The sequence below is a fragment of the Vipera ursinii genome (genome assembly GCF_947247035.1).
Source record: "Vipera ursinii genome assembly, chromosome: 1".
Classification (NCBI taxonomy): Eukaryota; Metazoa; Chordata; class Lepidosauria; order Squamata; family Viperidae; genus Vipera; species Vipera ursinii.
Window position 1 is genome coordinate 131,467,934 of NC_139512.1, and position 21,510 is coordinate 131,489,443.

The following is a 21,510-nucleotide window of genomic DNA, read 5'->3' on the forward strand; positions in this document are numbered from 1 at the left end:
GACAGCTGGAGCCCCAGCGAAACCACGAAGGACGACGACGCGGCTCCCGGCCGGCCGGGCAAGGTGCTCAGTCCTACAACGCAGCTCCCTCAGGCAGCCCCGGGCGCTCCAAGCGCTCGTCGAAGAGCATCCGCGGTGTTGCTACTGTTGCTGCGGTGCGGCTGCTGCCGCCGCCCATTGACTCTCCTCCTCCTCCTCCTTCTCCCTCAGCGCCGCCCCGGCAAGGCCGAGGGAAGTCCCGCTCAGGTGTGCCGCTGATTTTCGGCCCCGCCTTCTCCTTCTCCCAGCGGCCGGGCCAGGCTCTTTGTTGCCCCCTAGAGGGCCTCGGCGCAAGCGGAAAGGAAAAGCCTCGGCCGGTTTGTCTGTGGAGGTTCTCAGGCATCCAGGTCGTGGTTGTCGTCCCAAAGGTGCTTTTTCAAGAGGCAACTGGACTGTGTTTTTTTTTTGTTTGTTTTTCTTTGAAGACGTTTCGCTTCCCGTCATTCTTCTTGGATCAGAAGCGAAACGTCTTCAAAGAAAAACAAAGAAAGTCCAGTTGCCTCTTGAAAAAGCACCTTTGGGACAATAATAATAATAATAATAATAATAATAATAATAATAATAATAATAATAATAATAATAATAATAATAATAATAATAATAATAATAATAATAATAATAATAATAATAATAATAATAACAATAACAATAATAATAATAATAATAATAATAATTATTATTAATAATAATAATAATAATAATAATAATAATAATAATAATAAGAAGAAGAAGAAGAAGAAGAAGAAGAAGAAGAAGAAGAAGAAGAAGAAGAAGAAGAAGAAGAAGAAGAAGAAGAAGTTGGAAGGGTCCTTGGAGGTCATCTAGTCCAACCCCCTGCTCAGGCAGGAAACCTTATACCATTTCAGACAAATGGCTGTCCAGTCTCTTCTTAAAAACTTCCAGTGTTGGAGCATTCACCACTTCTGGAGGCAGGTTGTTCCACTGGTTAGTTGTTCTAACTGTCAGGAAGTTTCTCCTTAGTTCTAGGTTGCTTCTCTCCTTGACTAGTTTCCATCCGTTGCTTCTTGTCCTGCTTTCAGGTGCTTTGGAGAATAACTTGGCTCCCTCTTCTTTGTGGCGGCCCCTGAAATATTGGAACACTGCTATCATGTCACTCCTCACCCTTCTCTTCGTTAAACTACACATACCCAATTCCAGCAACCGTTCCCTATATGTTTTAGCCTCCAGTCCCCCAATCATCTTTGTTGCTCTTCTCTGTACCCTTTCTAGAGTCTCAACATCTTTTTTACATCATGGTGACCACAACTGGATGCAGTATTCCAGGTGTGGCCTTACCAAAGCATTGTAAAGTGGTATTAGTACTTTACAAGTTTGCAAAGGCAGACCCAGCCGTTTCCGCAACTCGATTGTGCTTCCTGATGGTGCTATGAAGCCTATTGCTGGAGCCGTTACAGCAGTTTAGGAGAGTCCTTGGTGCTCTCTGAGGCTGTTTGCTTGCTTATAGACATTTCTTACCCAACCAGGTATTTGTTTGTCAAATTTCCTGCCTATCTCGCATGGGGCTATTCCAGGCAGCTTACATTATCAGCGTGCTGAAGATGTTACCTAGTTGGGTAATAAAATGTCTGCAAGCAAGCAACCAAGTTCAGTGGGCACCGAGGACTCCACAGTTCAATCCTGAGAGGAAAATATTCTCTTATATTGGAACAGTAGTTTATCCCAGTTGAAGGTATTCATGAGCCTCCAAGTTGTCTTCCCACCAAGTCTTGTCCTGGACCAGCAAACAGGTGGAACATTTTATGTGGGACACAAAATCACCCCAAGCCACATTTTCTGGAGGAATGAGGCCCTTCAGATTGTTTTGTTAGCGTAGCTTCTGCCTCTGGTTATTCCAATGGCCCTTTCCCTGCTATTGGGCCCAGATCTTTCTGGGTAGGTTACCCTCTTCCTGGGTCAATCCCAAACCTGCAGCCAGAGCATTCTGAGAGCATTTTAATATTAGCTATATGCATGCATTATAAATTCCTGCAATGGCATATTTTACATGTTTGCACAAAACACTAAGTCAAAACATGATTGGTTTGGTTGCAGCTTAGAATACTGTCTGAAACTCAGGTGCAGAATTTAAATACATGATGCATTTACATGGATGGAAGTGTGTAGTGGAGTGCCCCAGGGCTCTGTTCTGGGCCCAGTGCTCTTCAACATCTTCATCAACGATTTGGATGAGGGGATAGATGGGGAACTCATCAAATTTGCAGATGACACCAAGCTGGCAGGAATAGCCAATACTCCAGAAGATAGGCTTAAGATACAGGAGGATCTGGACAGACTCGAACACTGGGCGCTATCTAACAAAATGAAATTCAATTGTGAAAAAAGTAAGGTTCTGCATTTAGGCAGGAAAAATCAAATGCACAGGTATAGTATAGGTGGTACCTTGCTCGATAGTAGTGACTGTGAGAGGGATCTCACAGTCCTAGTGGACAATCACTTAAATATGAGCCAGCAGTGTGCTGCAGCTGCCAAAAAAACCAACACAGTGCTAGGCTGCATTAACAGAGGAATAGAATCAAAATCACGTGAAGTACTAATACCACTTTACAATGCCTTGGTAAGGCCACACCTGGAATACTGCATCCAGTTTTGGTCACCATGATGTAAAAAAGATGTCGAGACTCTAGAAAGAGTACAGAGAAGAGCAACAAAGATGATTAGGGGACTGGAGGCTAAAACATATGAGGAACGGTTGCTGGAATTGGGTATGTGTAGTTTAATGAAGAGAAGGAGGAGGGGGTGACATGATAGCAGTCTTCCAATATCTCAGGGGCTGCCACAAAGAAGAGGCAGTCAAGCTATTCTCCAAAGCACCTGAAAGCAGGACAAAAAGCAATGGATGGAAACTAACCAAAGAGAGAAGCAACCTAGAACTAAGGAGAAATTTCCTTACAGTTAGGACAATTAATCAGTGGAACAACCTGCCTCCAGACGCTGTGAATGCTCCAACACTGGAAGTTTTTAAGAAGAGACTGGACAGCCATTTGTCTGAAATGGTATAGGGTTTCCTGCCTGAGCAGGGGGTTGGACTAGATGACCTCCAAGGTCCCTTCCAACTATATTATTATTATTATTAATGACCTTAAGTCACTTGCCTTTTTTACGCAGCAAAATATTCACACAGTTAAAGTGAAAGTAAAGGTAGTTACTAGTTAAATACTGCAAAGGTAAAATCTTCAAGCTGAGTTTTCTTACTGATCTCATGAACCTGACTATGGAGTTGGCAGTAGTTGGCCATTCCCATCTTCTGGAATATTTTATGGCCTTCAGTCTGTTCTAAACCCTGGGGACTTATTGATGAGGCTCCTATTCCAAGTACTAACGGGATATAATCCCATTTACTTTCCTGAAAGAATCTGATGTTTCTGGATTATATTCTTAACAAAAGATAATTTAACTTAAATGTCTTCATCCTGATTTTCTTGATTTCTATGTCATAATGAATCATACTATAAACATAGCAACTAGGCTTGTGTAATTCACTAGGATAATGTGGGTGGCTAGTTGTGGTTCAGTGTGTCATGCAAATACAGCTGTAATATTATGAACCATGAAAGAATTGAAAGGGCAAAGAGGGTTATATTTCTTCAATTGTTCTTACAAGTTTATCATCAGGTAAAGATTACCTTAACATAAAGATCAACTTTGTGACCACATGGACACAGGTATGCTTTTTTTTTGGCGACAGTATGAATGTGGTTTGTCATAGCCTTGTTCTGGGATTTTTATTTTTTATTTCTTTGAGTTTCCAGTCTAATCTTCTGCCCAGGATTTTCTGATGGTATTCCATTCAAGAATGAACTAGATTCAATCTTATTTAGGTTTTTTTTTTTGAGATTAGCCAAGGTGAGCGGAGTAGTGATAAATATTTTTTGTTGAAAACTCAGTTGGGAAGATATGGTTTTAGAGAATTAATTTAATTTTTGCTTTCACATACAACTGCAGATTGAATACTACCAGGGCTTTTTTTCTCATAGAACGCTCAGAACGGAGTTCCGGCACCTTTTTTGGATGGAACCTTGTAGGGTAGGCAAGGTGGGCTGTATAACATGTGTGAGTTCCGGCACCTTTTTCTTTTACAAAAAAAGCACTGAATACTACAGAAGACAGACCATAACTACACTGCAAGAGAAGTAGCTTTCATAGACCACAATGTTGTTCTATAGGATTTGATGGTAATATGGCTGTTGGCTCCCTTATGCAGGAAGAGATGGGAGAACTTCTCTTTGGAACAACATGCTAGATTTAAAAACAAAAACAAAAACAAAAAACCCAACTTTTGTATTTTATTACTTTGCTCCTAATGCCATCTGGTGCTTAAATGAAAAAATGCAAGAAAAGATAGATTACAGTAACTGTCCCTATTTATTTCATGTAGTCAGCCCATATAGACTATAAAGGAAGCACAGGGTGCATTAACCTAATTGTTAAAATATATTTGTAAATATTGGAAGTTTAATTGTGGGTGTTACTTCTTATTTATTTTTTCGGCAGCAATAAATGTGTGCTAGATACAATAAAAGAAAAGGTACACTTGAATTATTTACTCAACCATTTCAGCAAACTGGCAAAACTGGAATGCCTGCATTTTATTACGGTAGATCATTCCATGCATACAATAACTAGGTAGGTTTCCATATTTTAATGGTGCTATAGGGCAAATGGCTTTTGGATTAACTTGTGTTTATATCTTTCTAAAAAGAGCTAGCATACAAACAGTGCATATCATGCTTTTCCCTTTTGGATAAACAATGTTATTGAGAGTGTAGGGGGAAAAAAAGAAATAGGAAATACTAATTCTTATACCACTCCATATACTGCCTTTTGCTCTTTAACCTTCTTGCTTTTCATCCTTTTAAGCAGGGGTCCTCAAACTTGGCCCTTTTATGACTTGTGCACTTCAACTCCCATAATTCCTCAGCCAGCATGCCTGGGATGTCATCAATTCCATCCATCCTTCACTTTCCCACTCTTTCCCTTCCATTCTACCACCACCATCTTCAGAGAGAGTCAGATCAACCAAGGTGGCAGTCATGCATTTAATAAAAGATCATCTCTTTTGTATATGTGTACAATATTGGTGCATACGTAAAAGAGACAAGATGTTATTTGCAACATGTAACCGCCATGTTGCCTCCCCTTTCCGCATCTCCCACCAAAGGTTGCTGTTGCTTTCAACCCTTTCACTCTTCATGTCTTTGTTTTACAATCCTCTCTATATGACCAAACCATCTTAACATCTTGCATGGATCATGCATGTTGGTATTCAATCCACATTTGTTCATCATCGGTTCATTTCTGACTTCATCTCTTCTTGGTTTACCACATGTACTTCTTAAGCAGCTAGCCAATTCTTAGTGCATTCAATTATGATTTCCCTATGGGTGCTGCCACTTTAGGTGAGGTTAGAGATACGATCATAATCTTTTACCCATGTTTGGAGGCTGTTGGGATTTAGGTGGGATGAAACAGACTAAAGCCGAACTCAAGAGAGATGGCGTTTTGTTGTTTATTCACTGAGGTTCTCCATCAGCCCCCCCAGTGTGGTTCTTGCAGGAAAGGCATAACACCAGAAGGATCAGATCTAGGGGAACTTAGGCACCACACAAGTTATGTAGCAAGTAAACACAGGGTCAGTCATAAAGGACTCAAATGTCTGTACACCAATGCGCAGAGTATGAACAGTAAGCAGGGTGAACTAGAAATTCAGGTAAATGAGGGCGGATATGATATTGTTGCCATTACAGAAACATGGTGGGACGAAACCCACAAATGGAACACACAGCTAGAGGGTTTTAAATTATTTAAAAGAAATAGACTAAACAAAAGAGGAGGTGGAGTTGCTCTATATATAAGAAATAACTTTATCTCTACAGAAATAGAGCACAACAATGATGAAAACTGTAAACTTGAATGTATTTGGGTCAATATAAAAGGGAGAAAAAATGACATTGCCATAGGTGTATACTATAGGCCGCCCAACCAAACAGAGGAAATAGATGAACTTTTTGCTAGTCAGTTAACTAAGGTATGTAGGAAGCGCATCACAATAGTAATGGGGGACTTTAATTACCCTGATATCAACTGGGAGACAAATTCTGCACCAAGTGGAAGATCTAACAGATTCCTGACAAACATAGCAGACAACTTTCTCTCCCAAAAAGTAGAGAAGGGAACTAGGGGATTAGCCATATTGGATTTAATTCTCACTAACAGAGATGAAATGATAGAAAGTGTCAAAGCCACAGGAACCTTGGGGGGAAGTGATCATGCAATATTGGAATTCAACATTATGGAAGCACAAGCAATAGAATACAGCCAAACTAGAGTCTTGGACTTTAAAAGAGCTAATTTCAATAAACTTAGAGAGACCTTGGGAAGAGTTCCATGGATGAGAATCCTAAAGGGGAAAACAACTCAAGAAGCTTGGGAAATTTTGAAAAGTGAGATAATAAAGGCCCAGTCTAGCACAATACCAACAAAGAAGAAAAATAACAGCTTTCAAAGGAAACCAGCATGGCTGCATAAAGAACTCTCTGACAAACTGAAAGATAAAAAGGACAAGTATAGGAAGTGGAAAGAGGGGCACGTAACTAAGGCAGAATATCAGCAAATAGCCTGTGCCTGCAAAGATGAAGTGAGGGAAGCTAAGGCTCAAAATGAACTAAGGCTTGCGACCAAAGTCAAAAATAACAAAAAAAAAGCTTCTTTCAACATATAAGAAACAAGAAAAAAGTTAAGGAAATAATTGGTCCATTAGTGGGGGAAAGTGGGAAGAAGGTGACAAGCAATAGGGAGAAAGCAGAACTATTTAATTCGTTTTTGCATCTGTCTTTACACAAAGGGAAAAAACAGTGCAACCTACCAAAACCAGTGCCATAAAAAACAGAATAGAAACGCAAGTTAAGATAGGCAAGAAAATGGTAAGTGAGCACCTGTCCAGCCTAGACAACTTCAAATCACCAGGACCAGATGGATTACACCCCAAGGTTCTCAAGGAACTGGCAGACATGATCTCAGAACCACTGAGCTATATTTTTCAAAGATCTTGGAGCACTGGGGAACTACCAGAGGACTGGAAGAGAGCTGATGTAGTTCCCATCTTCAAAAAAGGGAAAAAACAGATCCAGGAAACTACAGACCTATCAGTCTGACCTCAATACCTGGGAAGATTCTGGAAAAGATAATCAAACAACAAATCAGCGAACACCTTGATGTGAACAAAGTTATCACTAAAAGCCAACATGGGTTTGTCAAAAACAGATCGTGCCAGACAAACCTTATTGCATTCTTTGACCAAGTGACAAAACTAGTGGACCAGAGGAATGCTGTAGATTTAATTCACTTGGATTTCAGTAAGGCATTTGATAAAGTAGATCACAACCTACTACTTGATAAGATAGAAAAATGTGGGTTAGATAGCATCACCACCAGATGGATTCGTAGCTGGCTGACAGGCCGTACTCAGAGTGTGGTCGTCAATGAAACTGCATCTACATGGAAGGAAGTGTGTAGTGGGGTGTCCCAGGGCTCTGTTCTGGGCCCAGTGCTCTTCAACATCTTCATCAACGATTTGGATGAGGGGATAGATGGGGAACTCATCAAATTTGCAGATGACACCAAGCTGGCAGGAATAGCCAATACTCCAGAAGATAGGCTTAAGATACAGGAGGATCTGGACAGACTCGAACACTGGGCACTATCTAACAAAATGAAATTCAATTGTGAAAAAAGTAAGGTTCTGCATTTAGGCAGGAAAAATCAAATGCACAGGTATAGTATAGGTGGTACCTTGCTCGATAGTAGTAACTGTGAGAGGGATCTCGGAGTCCTAGTGGACAATCACTTAAATATGAGCCAGCAGTGTGCTGCAGCTGCCAAAAAAGCCAACACAGTGCTAGGCTGCATTAACAGAGGAATAGAATCAAAATCACGTGAAGTACTAATACCACTTTACAATGCCTTGGTAAGGCCACACCTGGAATACTGCATCCAGTTTTGGTCACCACGATGTAAAAAAGATGTCGAGACTCTAGAAAGAGTACAGAGAAGAGCAACAAAGATGATTGGGGGACTGGAGGCTAAAACATATAGGGAACGGTTGCTGGTATGTGTAGTTTAATGAAGAGAAGGGTGAGGGGTGACATGATAGCAGTGTTCCAATATCTCAGGGGCCGCCACAAAGAAGAGGGAGCCAAGCTATTCTCCAAAGCACCTGAAAGCAGGTCAAGAAGCAATGGATGGAAACTAGTCAAGGAGAGAAGCAACCTAGAACTAAGGAGAAACTTCCTGACAGTTAGAACAACTAACCAGTGGAACAACCCGCCTCCAGAAGTGGTGAATGCTCCAACACAAGTTTTTAAGAAGAGACTGGACAGCCATTTGTCTGAAATGGTATAGGGTTTCCTGCCTTAGCAGGGGGTTGGACTAGATGACCTCCAAGGTCCCTTCCAACTACTACTTCTTCTTCTTCTTCTTCTTCTTCTTCTTCTTCTTCTTCTTCTTCTTATTATTATTATTATTATTATTATTATTATTATTATTATTATTATTTAGACATGGCTCTGGACTGGATTATGTTGCTGATATGGACAAGTGAAGGCAAGGAAGATTTCAACTGGAATTAACTGGTCTGATCTGTGATTCCAGTGGAAAGGAAAAGAGGTTCCAAACTTTTATTAGGTGAAGGAAGATGAGCTCCAGAGAAGCTAATTTTTGTTTATAGTGGCACCTGGATTGGAAAGGCTGTCTGTTAAAAGTCATATTAGCCCAGCTTTGCTCACTGCAAGCTGTTGAAAACAGAGCTCTTCTGGATGATGCTGTCTTTGCTGTTAGATTAGAATGTTCTTGTTGCTACATTGTTTATTTTAATGTTTGTAATTAAATACATTTTTGCTGTAGACACTTTAATGTTTATGTATACCATCTGTTATTGTTAACCAGCAGGAATCTTTGCAAATTATAAACACTTCATAAAAAATAAATGTGCAAAATTATGTTTTGAAATTACCAATACTTTGCTGGCTGTGGTAACAGCAAATTGCATCATGCAATTATCCACTTGTGAACAAACATTTCTTTCTGCCTGTTCTGATTCAGTGCCAATTTAGTTGCTAGTTTATTGGCTTACATAAAAGTTCACTGTTAGAACTTCCGGTACTGCACAGTGCAGCAGTCGAGGGGTTTGGGACTCCATGCCCTTCGGCTGAGTTTCTTCCTGTTAGGGGACCCTAAATGGGCCAGAAGCTGCCCCGAAGAGGCAGCAAAGAAGGAAGTAAGTCCCGGAGACCTCAGAAAGATGGCGGTTGACACGATCAGTCCAGGAGAAGCCTTCCAGAAACCAACAGGAGAAAGGCTAGCCTAACTTCAGAGTCTAGCCCAAGCTGCAAGCAACCAAAGTCAAAAGCACTATTTTAAGCTGATTGTAAACAGCGCGTTTGAATCTAGGTAAGAACATCGATTTCCTCTATCTACTTATCAACTTTCCTGAAGGAAAAAAAATCCCAAGAAGCAAAAAACCTCCGAAAGTGAAGGAGGGGGATTTTTGCCCCACCCTTTTACTAACAGAAGCAGCAAATTAAACCTTTTATGGAGGACCAAAGCGTATTGAAATGAAATGAAATGAGTATAAAACTAAATCTGGATAAGTTTGAAGTTACTGAATGGTTAAGATTCTCATTTTAAAGGCAATTTGTTCATTTTGAAAATTTGAAAAATAAACCAGTGCTGACATCTAGTGGTGGATAAAGACTACAACAGCTATGGCTTTCATCCAGGACTTGGCAAAATCTGAAAAAAACTAATCTCTACTTGTGACCTTCAAAGCTCTAACAATAGAGAACAGCTGTGACAAAAAAGAAAACAATTTGGGCTGCAGACAAAGTGAGACTTACAAACTTCAGGGAATAAAAAAAACTTTTTGAACTTTCTGGATTACAAGTATCTATTTAACTCTGACCCCAAAGCTATTTGCAGAGAAAAGAAAATTTGGATTCTTGGTCATCATGGAAAATCAAAGATTTATAGAAAGAACCTATCAAAGAAAAATAAATACTTTTCAAGAGGAGACATATGATATGTTGCAACTAATTCAAATAACAATAATTTCAAACCACAAAGAAATCCAAAATAACTTTGAAAATATAAACCAATTCATCTCCAATTTAACTTTACAACAAGAAAATCCCAGGAAACAACAAAAGGAACAGATAAAACAGACAACTGAATACAAATTTCAGGATAGAGACTTAAAGATGGAACCTAACAAAACAAAAAAGTATGATTTAACCCAAGTGGAAAATTTGTTACAAGAAATACTGGATTTGGAAAAAAACAACTTAATGTCATGGTTCTGACAAATGCAGTACTTCAAAGAATTTCAAGGCATTGTTTACCTTAAAGAATCTTTTATTTTATTTATTCCTTAAGATAGGTAAAAGTATTGGGTTGGCTTACATGAGAAAAAATAGACTTAAATATTTAAATGTAATTAACTTTGAGAAAATCTTAACCAGTAAGAATGTTTTGAACATTGTGGGAAAAACAAATGTAAACAAGAACTGTAAACAGGATCTATAATGAGACAACCAGAATGACTAGATAGAAAAGGAATATTATACTGATGTGATTATTATCTGTAGAAATATTAGAAAATCTTTATACTCCATCATCTTTCATTAAAACAACAAGAATTGTATTAACTTAAGGTTGGTAAAAGAGAACATTATGGGAAAAAGAGGAACTCAAGTAAAGTTATTATGTGGATTATAGATTATAGAAATCAACTGTTAGTGAATGTTTCTTAAATGTAAACTGACAACACACTGTTTACCGAATATTAAGGTGATTATGTTAAAAAATTAATAAAACATATTTTTTAAAAAAACAGTTCACTGTTAGAATTACAATTGCAGCAGCTATTATTTATAAAAGATTTCTTAACCTTATTCACATCTTAATTCGGTTTTTAGATATACATTTTTAGAAATAATAAGTGCACAAATAGGATGTGGCCACCTGATATAACAACTATTTTAATATGAATCAACTTGAAGAAGTCAACACTCCAGTTTCTGAAGAATGGTGCAGGAACAAATAATGCTTGAATGGTCAATGGGTTTAGTTAATAAACAAAGAGTCCTTTATATTATCCTTATTTTGTAATAACTATATAGAACAATAAAAGATGGTGTTATAAGAAAACTCAAACCAAAATAGATTTAAAAACTTTGCTCAAAAGGCGTCTGCAAATCCCAAATTAGAAAACATTTTAAAAACATTGTTAAATGCAGATAGAAAAATACTAAAAACAGTGCTGGATAAGCATCCCTGAGAGAAGGGATTTTAAAAATAAGATTAACCCCTCCCCCAACAGACACATTGGGGGAAAAAAATCTCAGTCTGGAGTAATTATTCTCTTTATTTCTTAATACATCTTAACATCCAGCAGATTTCCACAAGAGCAATTGTTCTAGATAACATACTAATCCGAAGCCATACAGGATTTCAAAGGTTCAAACACTCTGAATTTTGCTCTGAAAATGACTACCAACTTTACCAGTAGTAGCTAAAGCTGGTGTCTTAAAAATGGCACCCCAGTCCTTTATTTGCCTTTTGTGAATCAGCTGAAGATTTGTAATTGTTTCTCAAAGCAGCCAAATTAGAGTCATACTGAGCTATGAACCACAGGTCATCTGAAAAGCTTTTGCCTTAAGCCTCAATTTTCTATGGACTTGGTTTCACTTCCTCATACTTTAGCCCACCAACCAACGTTTTTGGTTGTTCACTGGATTATTTGTTTAGTTAATATTTAAATAATTTACACTCCCATTTCACAAATAAAGAATCTCAGTGTGGCAGCTTACAGGTCATTAACAAGAGGCACCCTAGAAAGGGATAACAGAAAAGCGGTGGGGAAATTACGGAAACAAAAATATTTGGGAACCCATTCTAGAAAGAAAGCAGCTATTGGGTGATCCCTGGGGGAGAGGCAAAGCTTGACAGAGCTGGCTAACTGCTTAGGAGGATGGATCATAGCTTATTTCCCTTCCCAACTTTTTCTGGTGCAATAACTGTGAATTCCCATACTAGTGTTCAATAATAACTTAATACATTAATATACTTAAGACTTTATTTCTTATGGGTATGGCTGGTCTTCCATCTACAAGATGACAAAATGCCTTCAGTTGCTTATTTTTTAAGATGCTTAAAACAAACCTGACTGCCAGTTCCTAATCAATAGAATACGATGAGGTTTTGAATGTCTTGTGATGAGAGCAGAAGCAAGCAAAATTTTTCATCTGGATGTCAGACTTCCTTTAAAAGGTTATTTCAGTTGACAAGAACCACAGAACAACATGCAAGATGATATGTTTGTCAAAAAAGTTAAACAGTGTCGCACCATTGTGACACAAACGTCACTCCTTTCATGCATGGATGCGATGGCACAATGTACATTCACAAAGATACGGTTTGCATTTTGAGGTGCAACACTTTTGTTCCCACCTTTCGTGTAAACTGTTTTGCCCTTGCCTTCTGGTGTTTGAATGCCTAGTCTGACATGCAGCCTTTGGAATTCCTGGTGTTGTCTTGTCAAAGTACTAACCAAATCTGCCCTAGCTTTTTAAAAAAATCAGCCATGTATGTACATTAGCGGCAAGCTTTGTGAGCCACAATCATTTCACAGAAAAGGCTTTCGCTTGAGTTGTGATAATCCTCCTCCCTTCTTTTGGTTTGTAAATACTACCCGTGCTTTATTTAATCATAGTTTATTGAATAAACTACAGATGAATGGATTCCCACAAGCCATGGTTACAATTCGTAAGGCCAGAGTTACAGAACAAGCTTGTAATGTGGGAATGCCCTTATTAGGAGATGGGGAAGAACAGCAGCCAAGGCAAAAGTCAGAGAAGAGGCAAGTGAGCCTGCAGCAGGAATGTGGCAAACAGCTCAGAAGAGACCTGCCTTCATTTTGTTTTGTTTTTTTTGGCTGTAAAGATGCTGGGGAGAGGGGGAAGAAATGCACTTTCAGAATTGCAAGTTTCTATTAATGTAGCCTTACAGTAAAATATAGCTGGTTGTTCTGTGTGTGCTTCTTGTCTCATAAGGCTGACAATGTTATGTTAAATCCACAATGGACAATATGGTGGCATAGCATGCTGGGGGGAAAAATTCCAATTCCTGCTTAGCTTTTTTTAAGATAACCTATAGCATGGGTGTCCAACCTTTGGGCTTGCTTGGGCTGCCACAGACTAAAGAGGAATTATATTGGGCTACATAAAAAATATAATATAGTTAATGTGTATCAATCACATGATGTTAAAAGTTTGCAATCTTATAGGGCCCCTTGTAGCCCGTGGTCTGTGACATGCCTAGAGTATAAAGGCAGGCAGAAAGAGAGATGGTTGCTGTGCACACTCCTGTTCATTCAAGTACATCTTTTTAAATTGGAACTATAGCCTGTATGTTCACTTAGTAGACTGGAAAGAAACATTCAATCAAGTAGCCCACGCAGCCGATAGTCAATTACAGTCCCCCCCCATCTGCTATCCTGCAGATGCACTTAAAGGGCTGTCCTCAGAAGGGATAGGCTAGCTGTGATATTGGGCAGCTGCAGTTCCAAACGTTTGAAACACATCAGGATGATGAGAGGACTAAGTGCTGGCCAGTGAAAAAACACTTTTAGGGTCAAAGCTGAGGAATGGGTAGCGACAGCTTCAGAATAATTCGTATGCTTTGAACAGCTCATCATTGCCCTAATACAGACATGTCAAACACAAGGTCCGGGGGCCGGATCTGGCCAGCGAAGTGGTTTCATGCGGCCCGTGAAGCCATCCTGGAAACAGTGAGGGAATGGCCCCCTCTGCCTTGGCCCTGGCCCAGAGACTCCCCCTCCTGCCAGAGACCCTCAGATCTGTCCCACTCCTCCCCAGGCCCCCATAGGCACCCTTGATGTGAACGATGTAGAGCTGGCCACGCCCACCCAGTAGGCCATATGCACTCTAGCCATGCCCACCCAGTAGGCCACGCCCACCCTGGCCATACCCACCCGGCCCCCTGAGGGCAACTGCAATGCTGATGCGGCCCTCAGTGAAATCGAGTTTAACACCCCTGCGCCTAATAAATCCATAATACTTCACAGTTGGAGAAACTTTCTAGCTAGAGGGCCAGACTGTTTGCTTTAATTCTAGCCGAGTGAACAGAAGCTGGAGGAGGCAGCAGAGGAAAAAGAACAGTGACTCTTTCAAAATTAGTTGGATGGGGAAGGCAAAGGAAGAAGTCTCCACATATTGCTGAGGAACCACTTTCAAAGAGGCAGAAAGCGGCTGGTTATTTCTTTTAAAAGAGAAGCTGTTGCTCATCGGTCAGGTGGCAGATACAGAGTCAAGTGAAAGGGACTCGAGCACTTAATAAAAGCAAGTTAAATCGATGACTGTAAAATACCAACTGTGACTGGTATTTAAATCTAAGTCATTTCCCCATTAATAACACATTCTCAGTCCATTATCCTCAACAACTGGCTGATGGGCAGTTCAGTTGCTAGGAAAATGTTGTTTCCAATATATGCTGTAGCTGTGGGTGAAACAGGCAGTGACCTCACAGCTTGGAGCATCTTCCTGGGAAGTAAACGGTCGCAACAGATGGAATGGCTTTGGCTATATATAGCTATTTATTTTATAAAGACATTTATTTCATAAAGCTATTCCCCCCCCCCCCCGGTTTCCTTCCATTTTTCACTGAAAGCAAAGCATACATATTGTACTCTCTTGGATCAAATAATATAAACATTTTTATTGTGGGTTCTTTTGTCCAAAGCTATACTGAGAAAGCTATACTGGAAGCAGCAGGAGGAACACTCCGGCCTGATGATGACGGATGGGATTTCGTCGAAACGTCGCCACAACTTTCTGAAGATGAAAGGAACGCGGGAAGAAACCCGAGACTCTAGATCTACACATACAGACACCCGCGAGAATCTACGAAAACATATATATATATATTAAAAGATTGATTGTATAAAGCTATTTATTTTATAAAGACATTTTCAATCTGGAAGTCTAGTTAGATAACAAGAGAGCTCTTAGCTTGCTTTCTTAGCTTGCCTTCTAGTACTGTATCTTGAGACTACCTGCTATTTTGACTCTAGAATAGTGGGGTGTTTGCAGCATTATGAAAAGGTGGGATGGGGCCCTTTGTATTTCTGGTTGGGAGTGTGTCCCATAGCATGTTTGCCACTATTGAGATGGTCTGCTCTCCAGCCCATGGCATCTCTACCTCCGCAGGACAGGGATTCTTTCTCTCCTGAAGACTCCATATTTCCAAATAACAAAAAGGGAGAGAAGATAGGAGAGTCGAAAATTTTATTTGACAGCAACCCAAAGCATGGCCATGGGCATAGTCACTGTGAAAACAAAACAAAACAAAAATGCTGGCCAAGATGCACCTTGGTCTCAGCCAGCAAGACTGTTTGTCAAGGTAATGTTTAAAAGCTAACCACTGATGTAATGATGGGAATGACTTAGCAGGATCTGTGTCTCTTTGAGAGCAAGCAGGGTCTGTATTTCTTTAAGAGCCTTGTATAAAAGGGAAGGCTCCGTAGATGTGTTCTCTCTCTTCCATTTCTTGCTGTAACTGCTGTGTGTTGGAGCCTGCTGTATTAACATGTGTATGTATATTGTTCCTGATGTATGATATTGTAGATAGTGTAAGATAAACCACCATATAATATAGACCACTGTTTACTGTGTTTACTCCTGGGTTATCTGAGCACAATAAGACTGTGCGTGCAGTGACACTATTCTTATGGGCTGGATTCCACTGCTAGGAAAACATGGTTTCCAATATATGGAAGAATGATGTATGTGTGTGTATATATATCTCTAGACAGATTGTGTATACCACATGGTGAACCAAAGGTCAGTCCCCAGAAACAATTTTTATATAAATTACATCAAATGTTTGAATTATTTACCATTTTCTTCCAAACACATCCTTGTTTGATGCATGGTTTTTGAATATTCCTAAATTCGGTAATTCCTTCTCTAAAGAAAAAACTAAATATTGCAACTGATTTATGGAGCCCGACTTTTGGTACAACCTGTCCATATGAGAACAAGCCCTTGAAATGTCTTAAATCTCATACTTGGATTTTCAGTATGAAAAGCTTTGAATTTTTTTCATCAAATATAACTAATAAACTGCCAAATTTTCAGTGTCCCTAAGAGAAGGTACACCATATCAAATAGAAGATGGCAACTTCAAAACATAGGCTAATGCCTGTCAATAGACAACTGCAAATATAGCACCACCAGCAAATTTTGAAGGATACTTTCATAAACTTTAATGTATTCTGCGCTCAATGAAGCGCCTCTCGCTGAAAGTGAAAATTAAGCAATGTACAAAAAAACGAATGCAGGTCTGAATCTTACATTTACAGCCTTAGGGTATTATTCATTAGAATTTAAAAAGGCTTAAATCTATTTGTTATTCAGGTCAGTTTATTTTTCTTCTCTTCCTATAATCCTATAGTTTAAGACAAACCCCATACTTCAGCGGCTAATTGCAGTTAGCAGTACAATTCACCTAATTATGTAATTCTAACATCAGAAAATACAGTGCTTTTCTGTGAACCTCAAGCATAAAAAAATCACCAGCATTTTCCAGCTTTTAAGACATTAAAAAACACCATAAATCTGTCCCTTGTAACACAATTTCAGGTGTCAATGAAAGCCATGAATCAATGTATTAATATGAATATTACTACATACATAAACTTTTGACAGGTGAAGCAGATATAAGGCAACAAGGCTGAACAAATTAATCTCATTAAAAAAATGGAGAAAATGAAGCAGATTTATTTGTGTCATGCTCAACAGTAGCAAGCTTATTTGTTGGACATTTGCATGATATTTTTCTCATCTTTGCTGTGATTTCAACTAAGACTTCCTCTCTGTTTTGGCCACTGCTAAGACAACTTTTATGTATCATCTTAAACTGGTTCTGAATCGATACATATTGTGACCAGGGCCAGGTGTTTGCTTATTCCTGATCACCTTTTCTTCTTAATGAGCTTTTTTCAGGGCTTGGCAAATTAGTGCAGCTCTTTTAAACTGTGACCTTCTGCCCCTAGTCCCTTATCCATGGCTGTGCTGGATACAACTAATAAGAATTAAAGTTCAAACCATCTGACCCAGCCTACTCCTGACCTAATCTATTTGACTTGTAGTCTAAAGAACAGCCATTGTGTTAGACTCAGGAATCCAAGAGAATCATACTTCACAGTAGTCCAGCTTGTAATACTATTCATATTACAGCCACTCAGCACAAATACAGAATGTAGTACTTTCTCTATGTTTTATTGGAAAACAGTAAATGTTCATTCACAGAAGACTGACAACACTATACATGGACATATATCAAAATGTAGATGGGCTTATGTATGCACAGGCCAGTTTAGGAATTTAAACTGGATGGATGAATATATACATATTAACAACAGTAATCAAAGAGGCCACACAGGAGATGAGAGAAAGAAATAAGGAACACAGAAGATCAAACTGGAAATTACCCAATGAGGATTATCACACACTTAGACTTATTTGACACTCTTTCCTGTACAAAGTTGATCTTAGTACCTGGGAAATCTATGCTTCATTTTGTGTAGCAGAAGCTCCTGCACAAATACAATTTAATTTGCAAAGTTATAATATCTTGTATGGAAGTATAATAGTAGGCACTAAGGATCAGCAAAATGTGATTATTTGGAAATAGAAAAATGCTGGAATGTTTCATTCCTCTTTAGTCTAACATAGTGTAGAAGGGGAACAGAATAGAATGTTCTGTTCCTGAATCTCTAGAATGTTGTATGTTCCTAAGGGGTGACTCACATTAAAAGAAGCATAGAAAAATGTGATTGGTACTTAAAAAACATTCAAGGAGACAATTTAATTTAGGATTATAGTCTTGTCAATGGCCTTCTCTTTCAGCTTCTCCGTAGTTTCTGTAACCCTTCGGCCATATATATTTTTCTGACTCACAACATATGAATCCACAATGTCCCTCACATCACTAGAAATAAGAATACAGAAAAAGTTTGGAGTGAGAACACACGAATTAGGTTGTTTTTAGACCAGTAAAAGGAAATACTGTTTTAAATAAACAAGGCTAAGCAAATATCTAGAACAGATGATTTGGAAAATAAAAGATTTGCTGTCAAAGTTATATATCTGGATCATACCTGGAAGACTCGAAATATGATCTTATATTATCATCCATGGTCTGCTCTTGTTTAAAATTGTTCTTAGAATACAAATAGAGTCAGGCCAAAGAAAGATATTCTATTTTTACCACATATTCTGTTTTGACTAGGTTGTCCTAGTTTTGCCTTCCAAGCTGGATACCCTGGCTAACATCTTGACAAAATTAACTACTCCTTAAGGTGCCGGTTTTTATCAGAAGGCAAAACCAGTTTTCTCTCTCTGCCTCAGGGAGCAGAGTCAATTAAGTGGTTTCCAAATGTTTTATTTTATTTTATTTATTTATTTTATTTTATTAAATTTATATACCGCCCTTTCCCGAAGGACTCAGGGCGGTTTACAGGGCATTTAAAACAACCAATACAAAAGTTAAAAACAAATTAAAAAAGATTAAATCATCCCTAGAATTAAAAACCCCAGTTAAAAATTCTCAGCCTGGGCCGGAGAGCTCAAAGAGCCAGGTTTTCAGGTCCCGGCGAAATGTGCAGAGGTTGGGGGCAGTCCTAAGCTCCATGGGCAGCTGGTTCCAGAGGTCAGGTGCACCCACAGAGAAGGCCCTTCCCCTGGGTGTTATCCGCCGACAGTCTTTTATCGGCGGCACCCTGAGAAGACCCTCCCTGTGGGAGCGCACTGGAGGAAGGGAGCTTGATGCCGGCAGCAGGTGTTCCCTCAGATAAGTGTTATGGAAATGAGGGGAGGAACAAAAACATTATACATGCTCGGAAAGAACTGACCGTGAAAGAAACAGCATTGGAGGGAGGGAAAAGATCTTATCTATTGGAAAGTGAGAGGGTGGGTGGGATGGGAGAAGGAGAGAAAGAAAAGTATGTTTTGGAGGACTGATCCTAAAGAACTGTAGAATAAAATGAAAGCTAATGTTTACATCCCATCTTCATTTTGTATTAAAGTGCTAGAACAGAGTTTTTGGAACCTGGCAACTTTAAGAGATACTGCATGGACTCCAACTTCCAGAATTCCATTCCTCTTAAAAGTTGCCAGGTTCCAAAAACTCTGCCCTAGGACAAAATAATGGGCTTTTTAAAAAAGTGACATCACTTTGCCCTTCTGTGAAAACAGCCTTCTGTGATGGCATTTTTTTTAAAAAAAAAAGCAAGACTGTAATATCCTAAAAAACCATTTCTTTAAAATATATTCATTTCTTTTTTATTCTGTAACTCCACTGGTGTCATTATTGAGATTTTATAAAGCCAAATAAAGTGAGAAGCCTTCCAATCTCAATAAAGTCAGTTAAGGAAGCCCAAATTAGAATAAACTGCTAAAGAATGAGAAATTACCTAGTATTAAAGTATTATTAGGCCTTTTTGGAAGTAAGCCCCACTGCTTTGTCAACATTTGCAATTCTTTGCTGAATTTTAGTAAAATTCAGTCTTTCTTAGTTTCCTTACTAAGTTTCTTGAGGGCATCCAGCTTTGTCCCCTTGCTCTTTCGAATCCACTGAATATGACTGTAAGTAACCTTTGCACATCTAACAATACACTTCAGTATGATTTCTATCCACTCTAATAGTAAAGCAATTCATTGGCATTTACAATTCAAATAGTTCCATTACCTGGAAACAGGCAGAGATTTATTTAGAGATATAAAAGAACCAACTTTCACTTCTGCATTTCCTTCACTATCAGAGAAATAAAAAAGAAATAATTGTCAAAAAACCCCACTCCATAGTTTTATTATAAGCAATAGAATGACATAAAGGAGTGTACAAACATTTAACTTTTCCAGAATGTCTTAGAAGGCTTGGTGTTCAGAAATAAATTAATATAACTTATAAGTGAAGGGATAGGGCAAAGGGTGATAGACCAGTCTCCTTTCTCAACTCTGCCTGTACGAACATCCCTGCATGAGTAAGCTTGTCACCAACACTTTTTATTAGTGTGAATGTGATTTAAATGGAGCTTAACGCAATTTAAATTATACATCTGACAGCAGGCTCTCCAGAAACCGAACCAGTGGCAATTTATGATGGCACAATGTAGCAGTTTGGGCACCATGGCTGGCTGCATGGGAACACCCATTTAGGGGACTATTCTAACCATCATCTTAGTTGCCTTGAGACTCTAAGAGCATAAAAACGTAATCAAGCCTAGATGCTAAATATTTGTCAGTCAGCATTATAAAACGTATTGATTCGCCACAAAAATCCAAGCAAGCTTGCGTTAAACATAGGGAAAGTGGCAACATTTTTTTGTTCAAAGAACTATTATTTAGGAATATAAAAACCCCTTCTCCAACTACAGACTGTAACTCAAGGGAAGGTCGATTAAATATTTTACTTCCTTGCCCTTAACCATTGCTACAAAAACTATATTTCTGAGTTGGAACCCCCTCTGTACCTAACCCTATCTTATTTTTGTGCTTAAGGGCAAAACCATCCATAGTTACAGACTCTTACTAAGTTTCACGAAGCATTTAAGTCTCTCTTTCTCTCACACAAAGGAGATGGCCCAGCTATCCATTCATGATATTCTACCCTTGCATTTACTGCTCAGAACAATTGCATGTTGCCTGCAATCCACATTTTTAAGGATCAGAGCGTAGGTTTTGCGGTTGCATGAGATTTCAGTGGAAACAGACATACCTTCCCTCTTTTGATTTATTCTCTTCCGCTGAGAGGTCAATCTGTGGAAATTCGGCTTTTATCATCTGTGGTGTAAGTAGGACGGCAGCCTCTCCTTCAATTGCTCTAAAATTTAAGTTGCCAATTATTTTACTTTTTAAGATGTCTGACTGCAAGCAGCAATCTTGTGGGCTTTTAATTAGGTGTCCACACATAAGCATCGGCTTATGATGTTCAACCCCAGTGCCTGATACGCCATAGAATTATCCTGAATGAACAGTGGAGAGAAAACTTACTCGTCAACCACATTTTCCTTGTCTTGCTTTGGTAACTCATGCAGAATTGGAGGCACAACTTCGGGAAGCATGTCGGGGTTATAAGGATCAAGGCTGCAGAAAATGGAATCATATTGAGATGTTAAGGGAAGCACGTGGTAAGAAGGACAATTGAAATTAACCTTATGGCTAGGTCTTCCAGTTGTGTTGGGACTACAATACCTTTCCCCTAATCCATAGAAGTATTGCACTCTAACTCAAGTGGAAGGTTTCAGGCTGAATATGGATGAACTATAGCACTGATGTCATTTTCCTGGCTTTGATTATCTACCGTACATGCTTTTCT

The 21,510-nt window shown here is 39.1% G+C and overlaps 1 protein-coding gene across 1 annotated transcript in view; it reads right to left on the reverse strand.

Annotated features, from left to right (window-relative positions):
• Positions 1-17,373: 17,373 nt before the first annotated feature.
• Positions 17,374-21,510, reverse strand: part of CFAP221 (cilia and flagella associated protein 221) — a gene marked incomplete at its 5' end in the record, with an annotated part of 39,254 nt that continues 35,117 nt past the window's right edge. The window contains 4 exons of the mRNA XM_083359366.1: positions 17,374-18,123; positions 19,882-19,947; positions 20,911-21,015; positions 21,186-21,278. Coding sequence (XP_083215492.1) covers positions 18,000-18,123; positions 19,882-19,947; positions 20,911-21,015; positions 21,186-21,278 — 388 coding nt within the window. The 3' untranslated portion in view covers positions 17,374-17,999. The remainder of the gene's footprint in view (positions 18,124-19,881; positions 19,948-20,910; positions 21,016-21,185; positions 21,279-21,510) is intronic.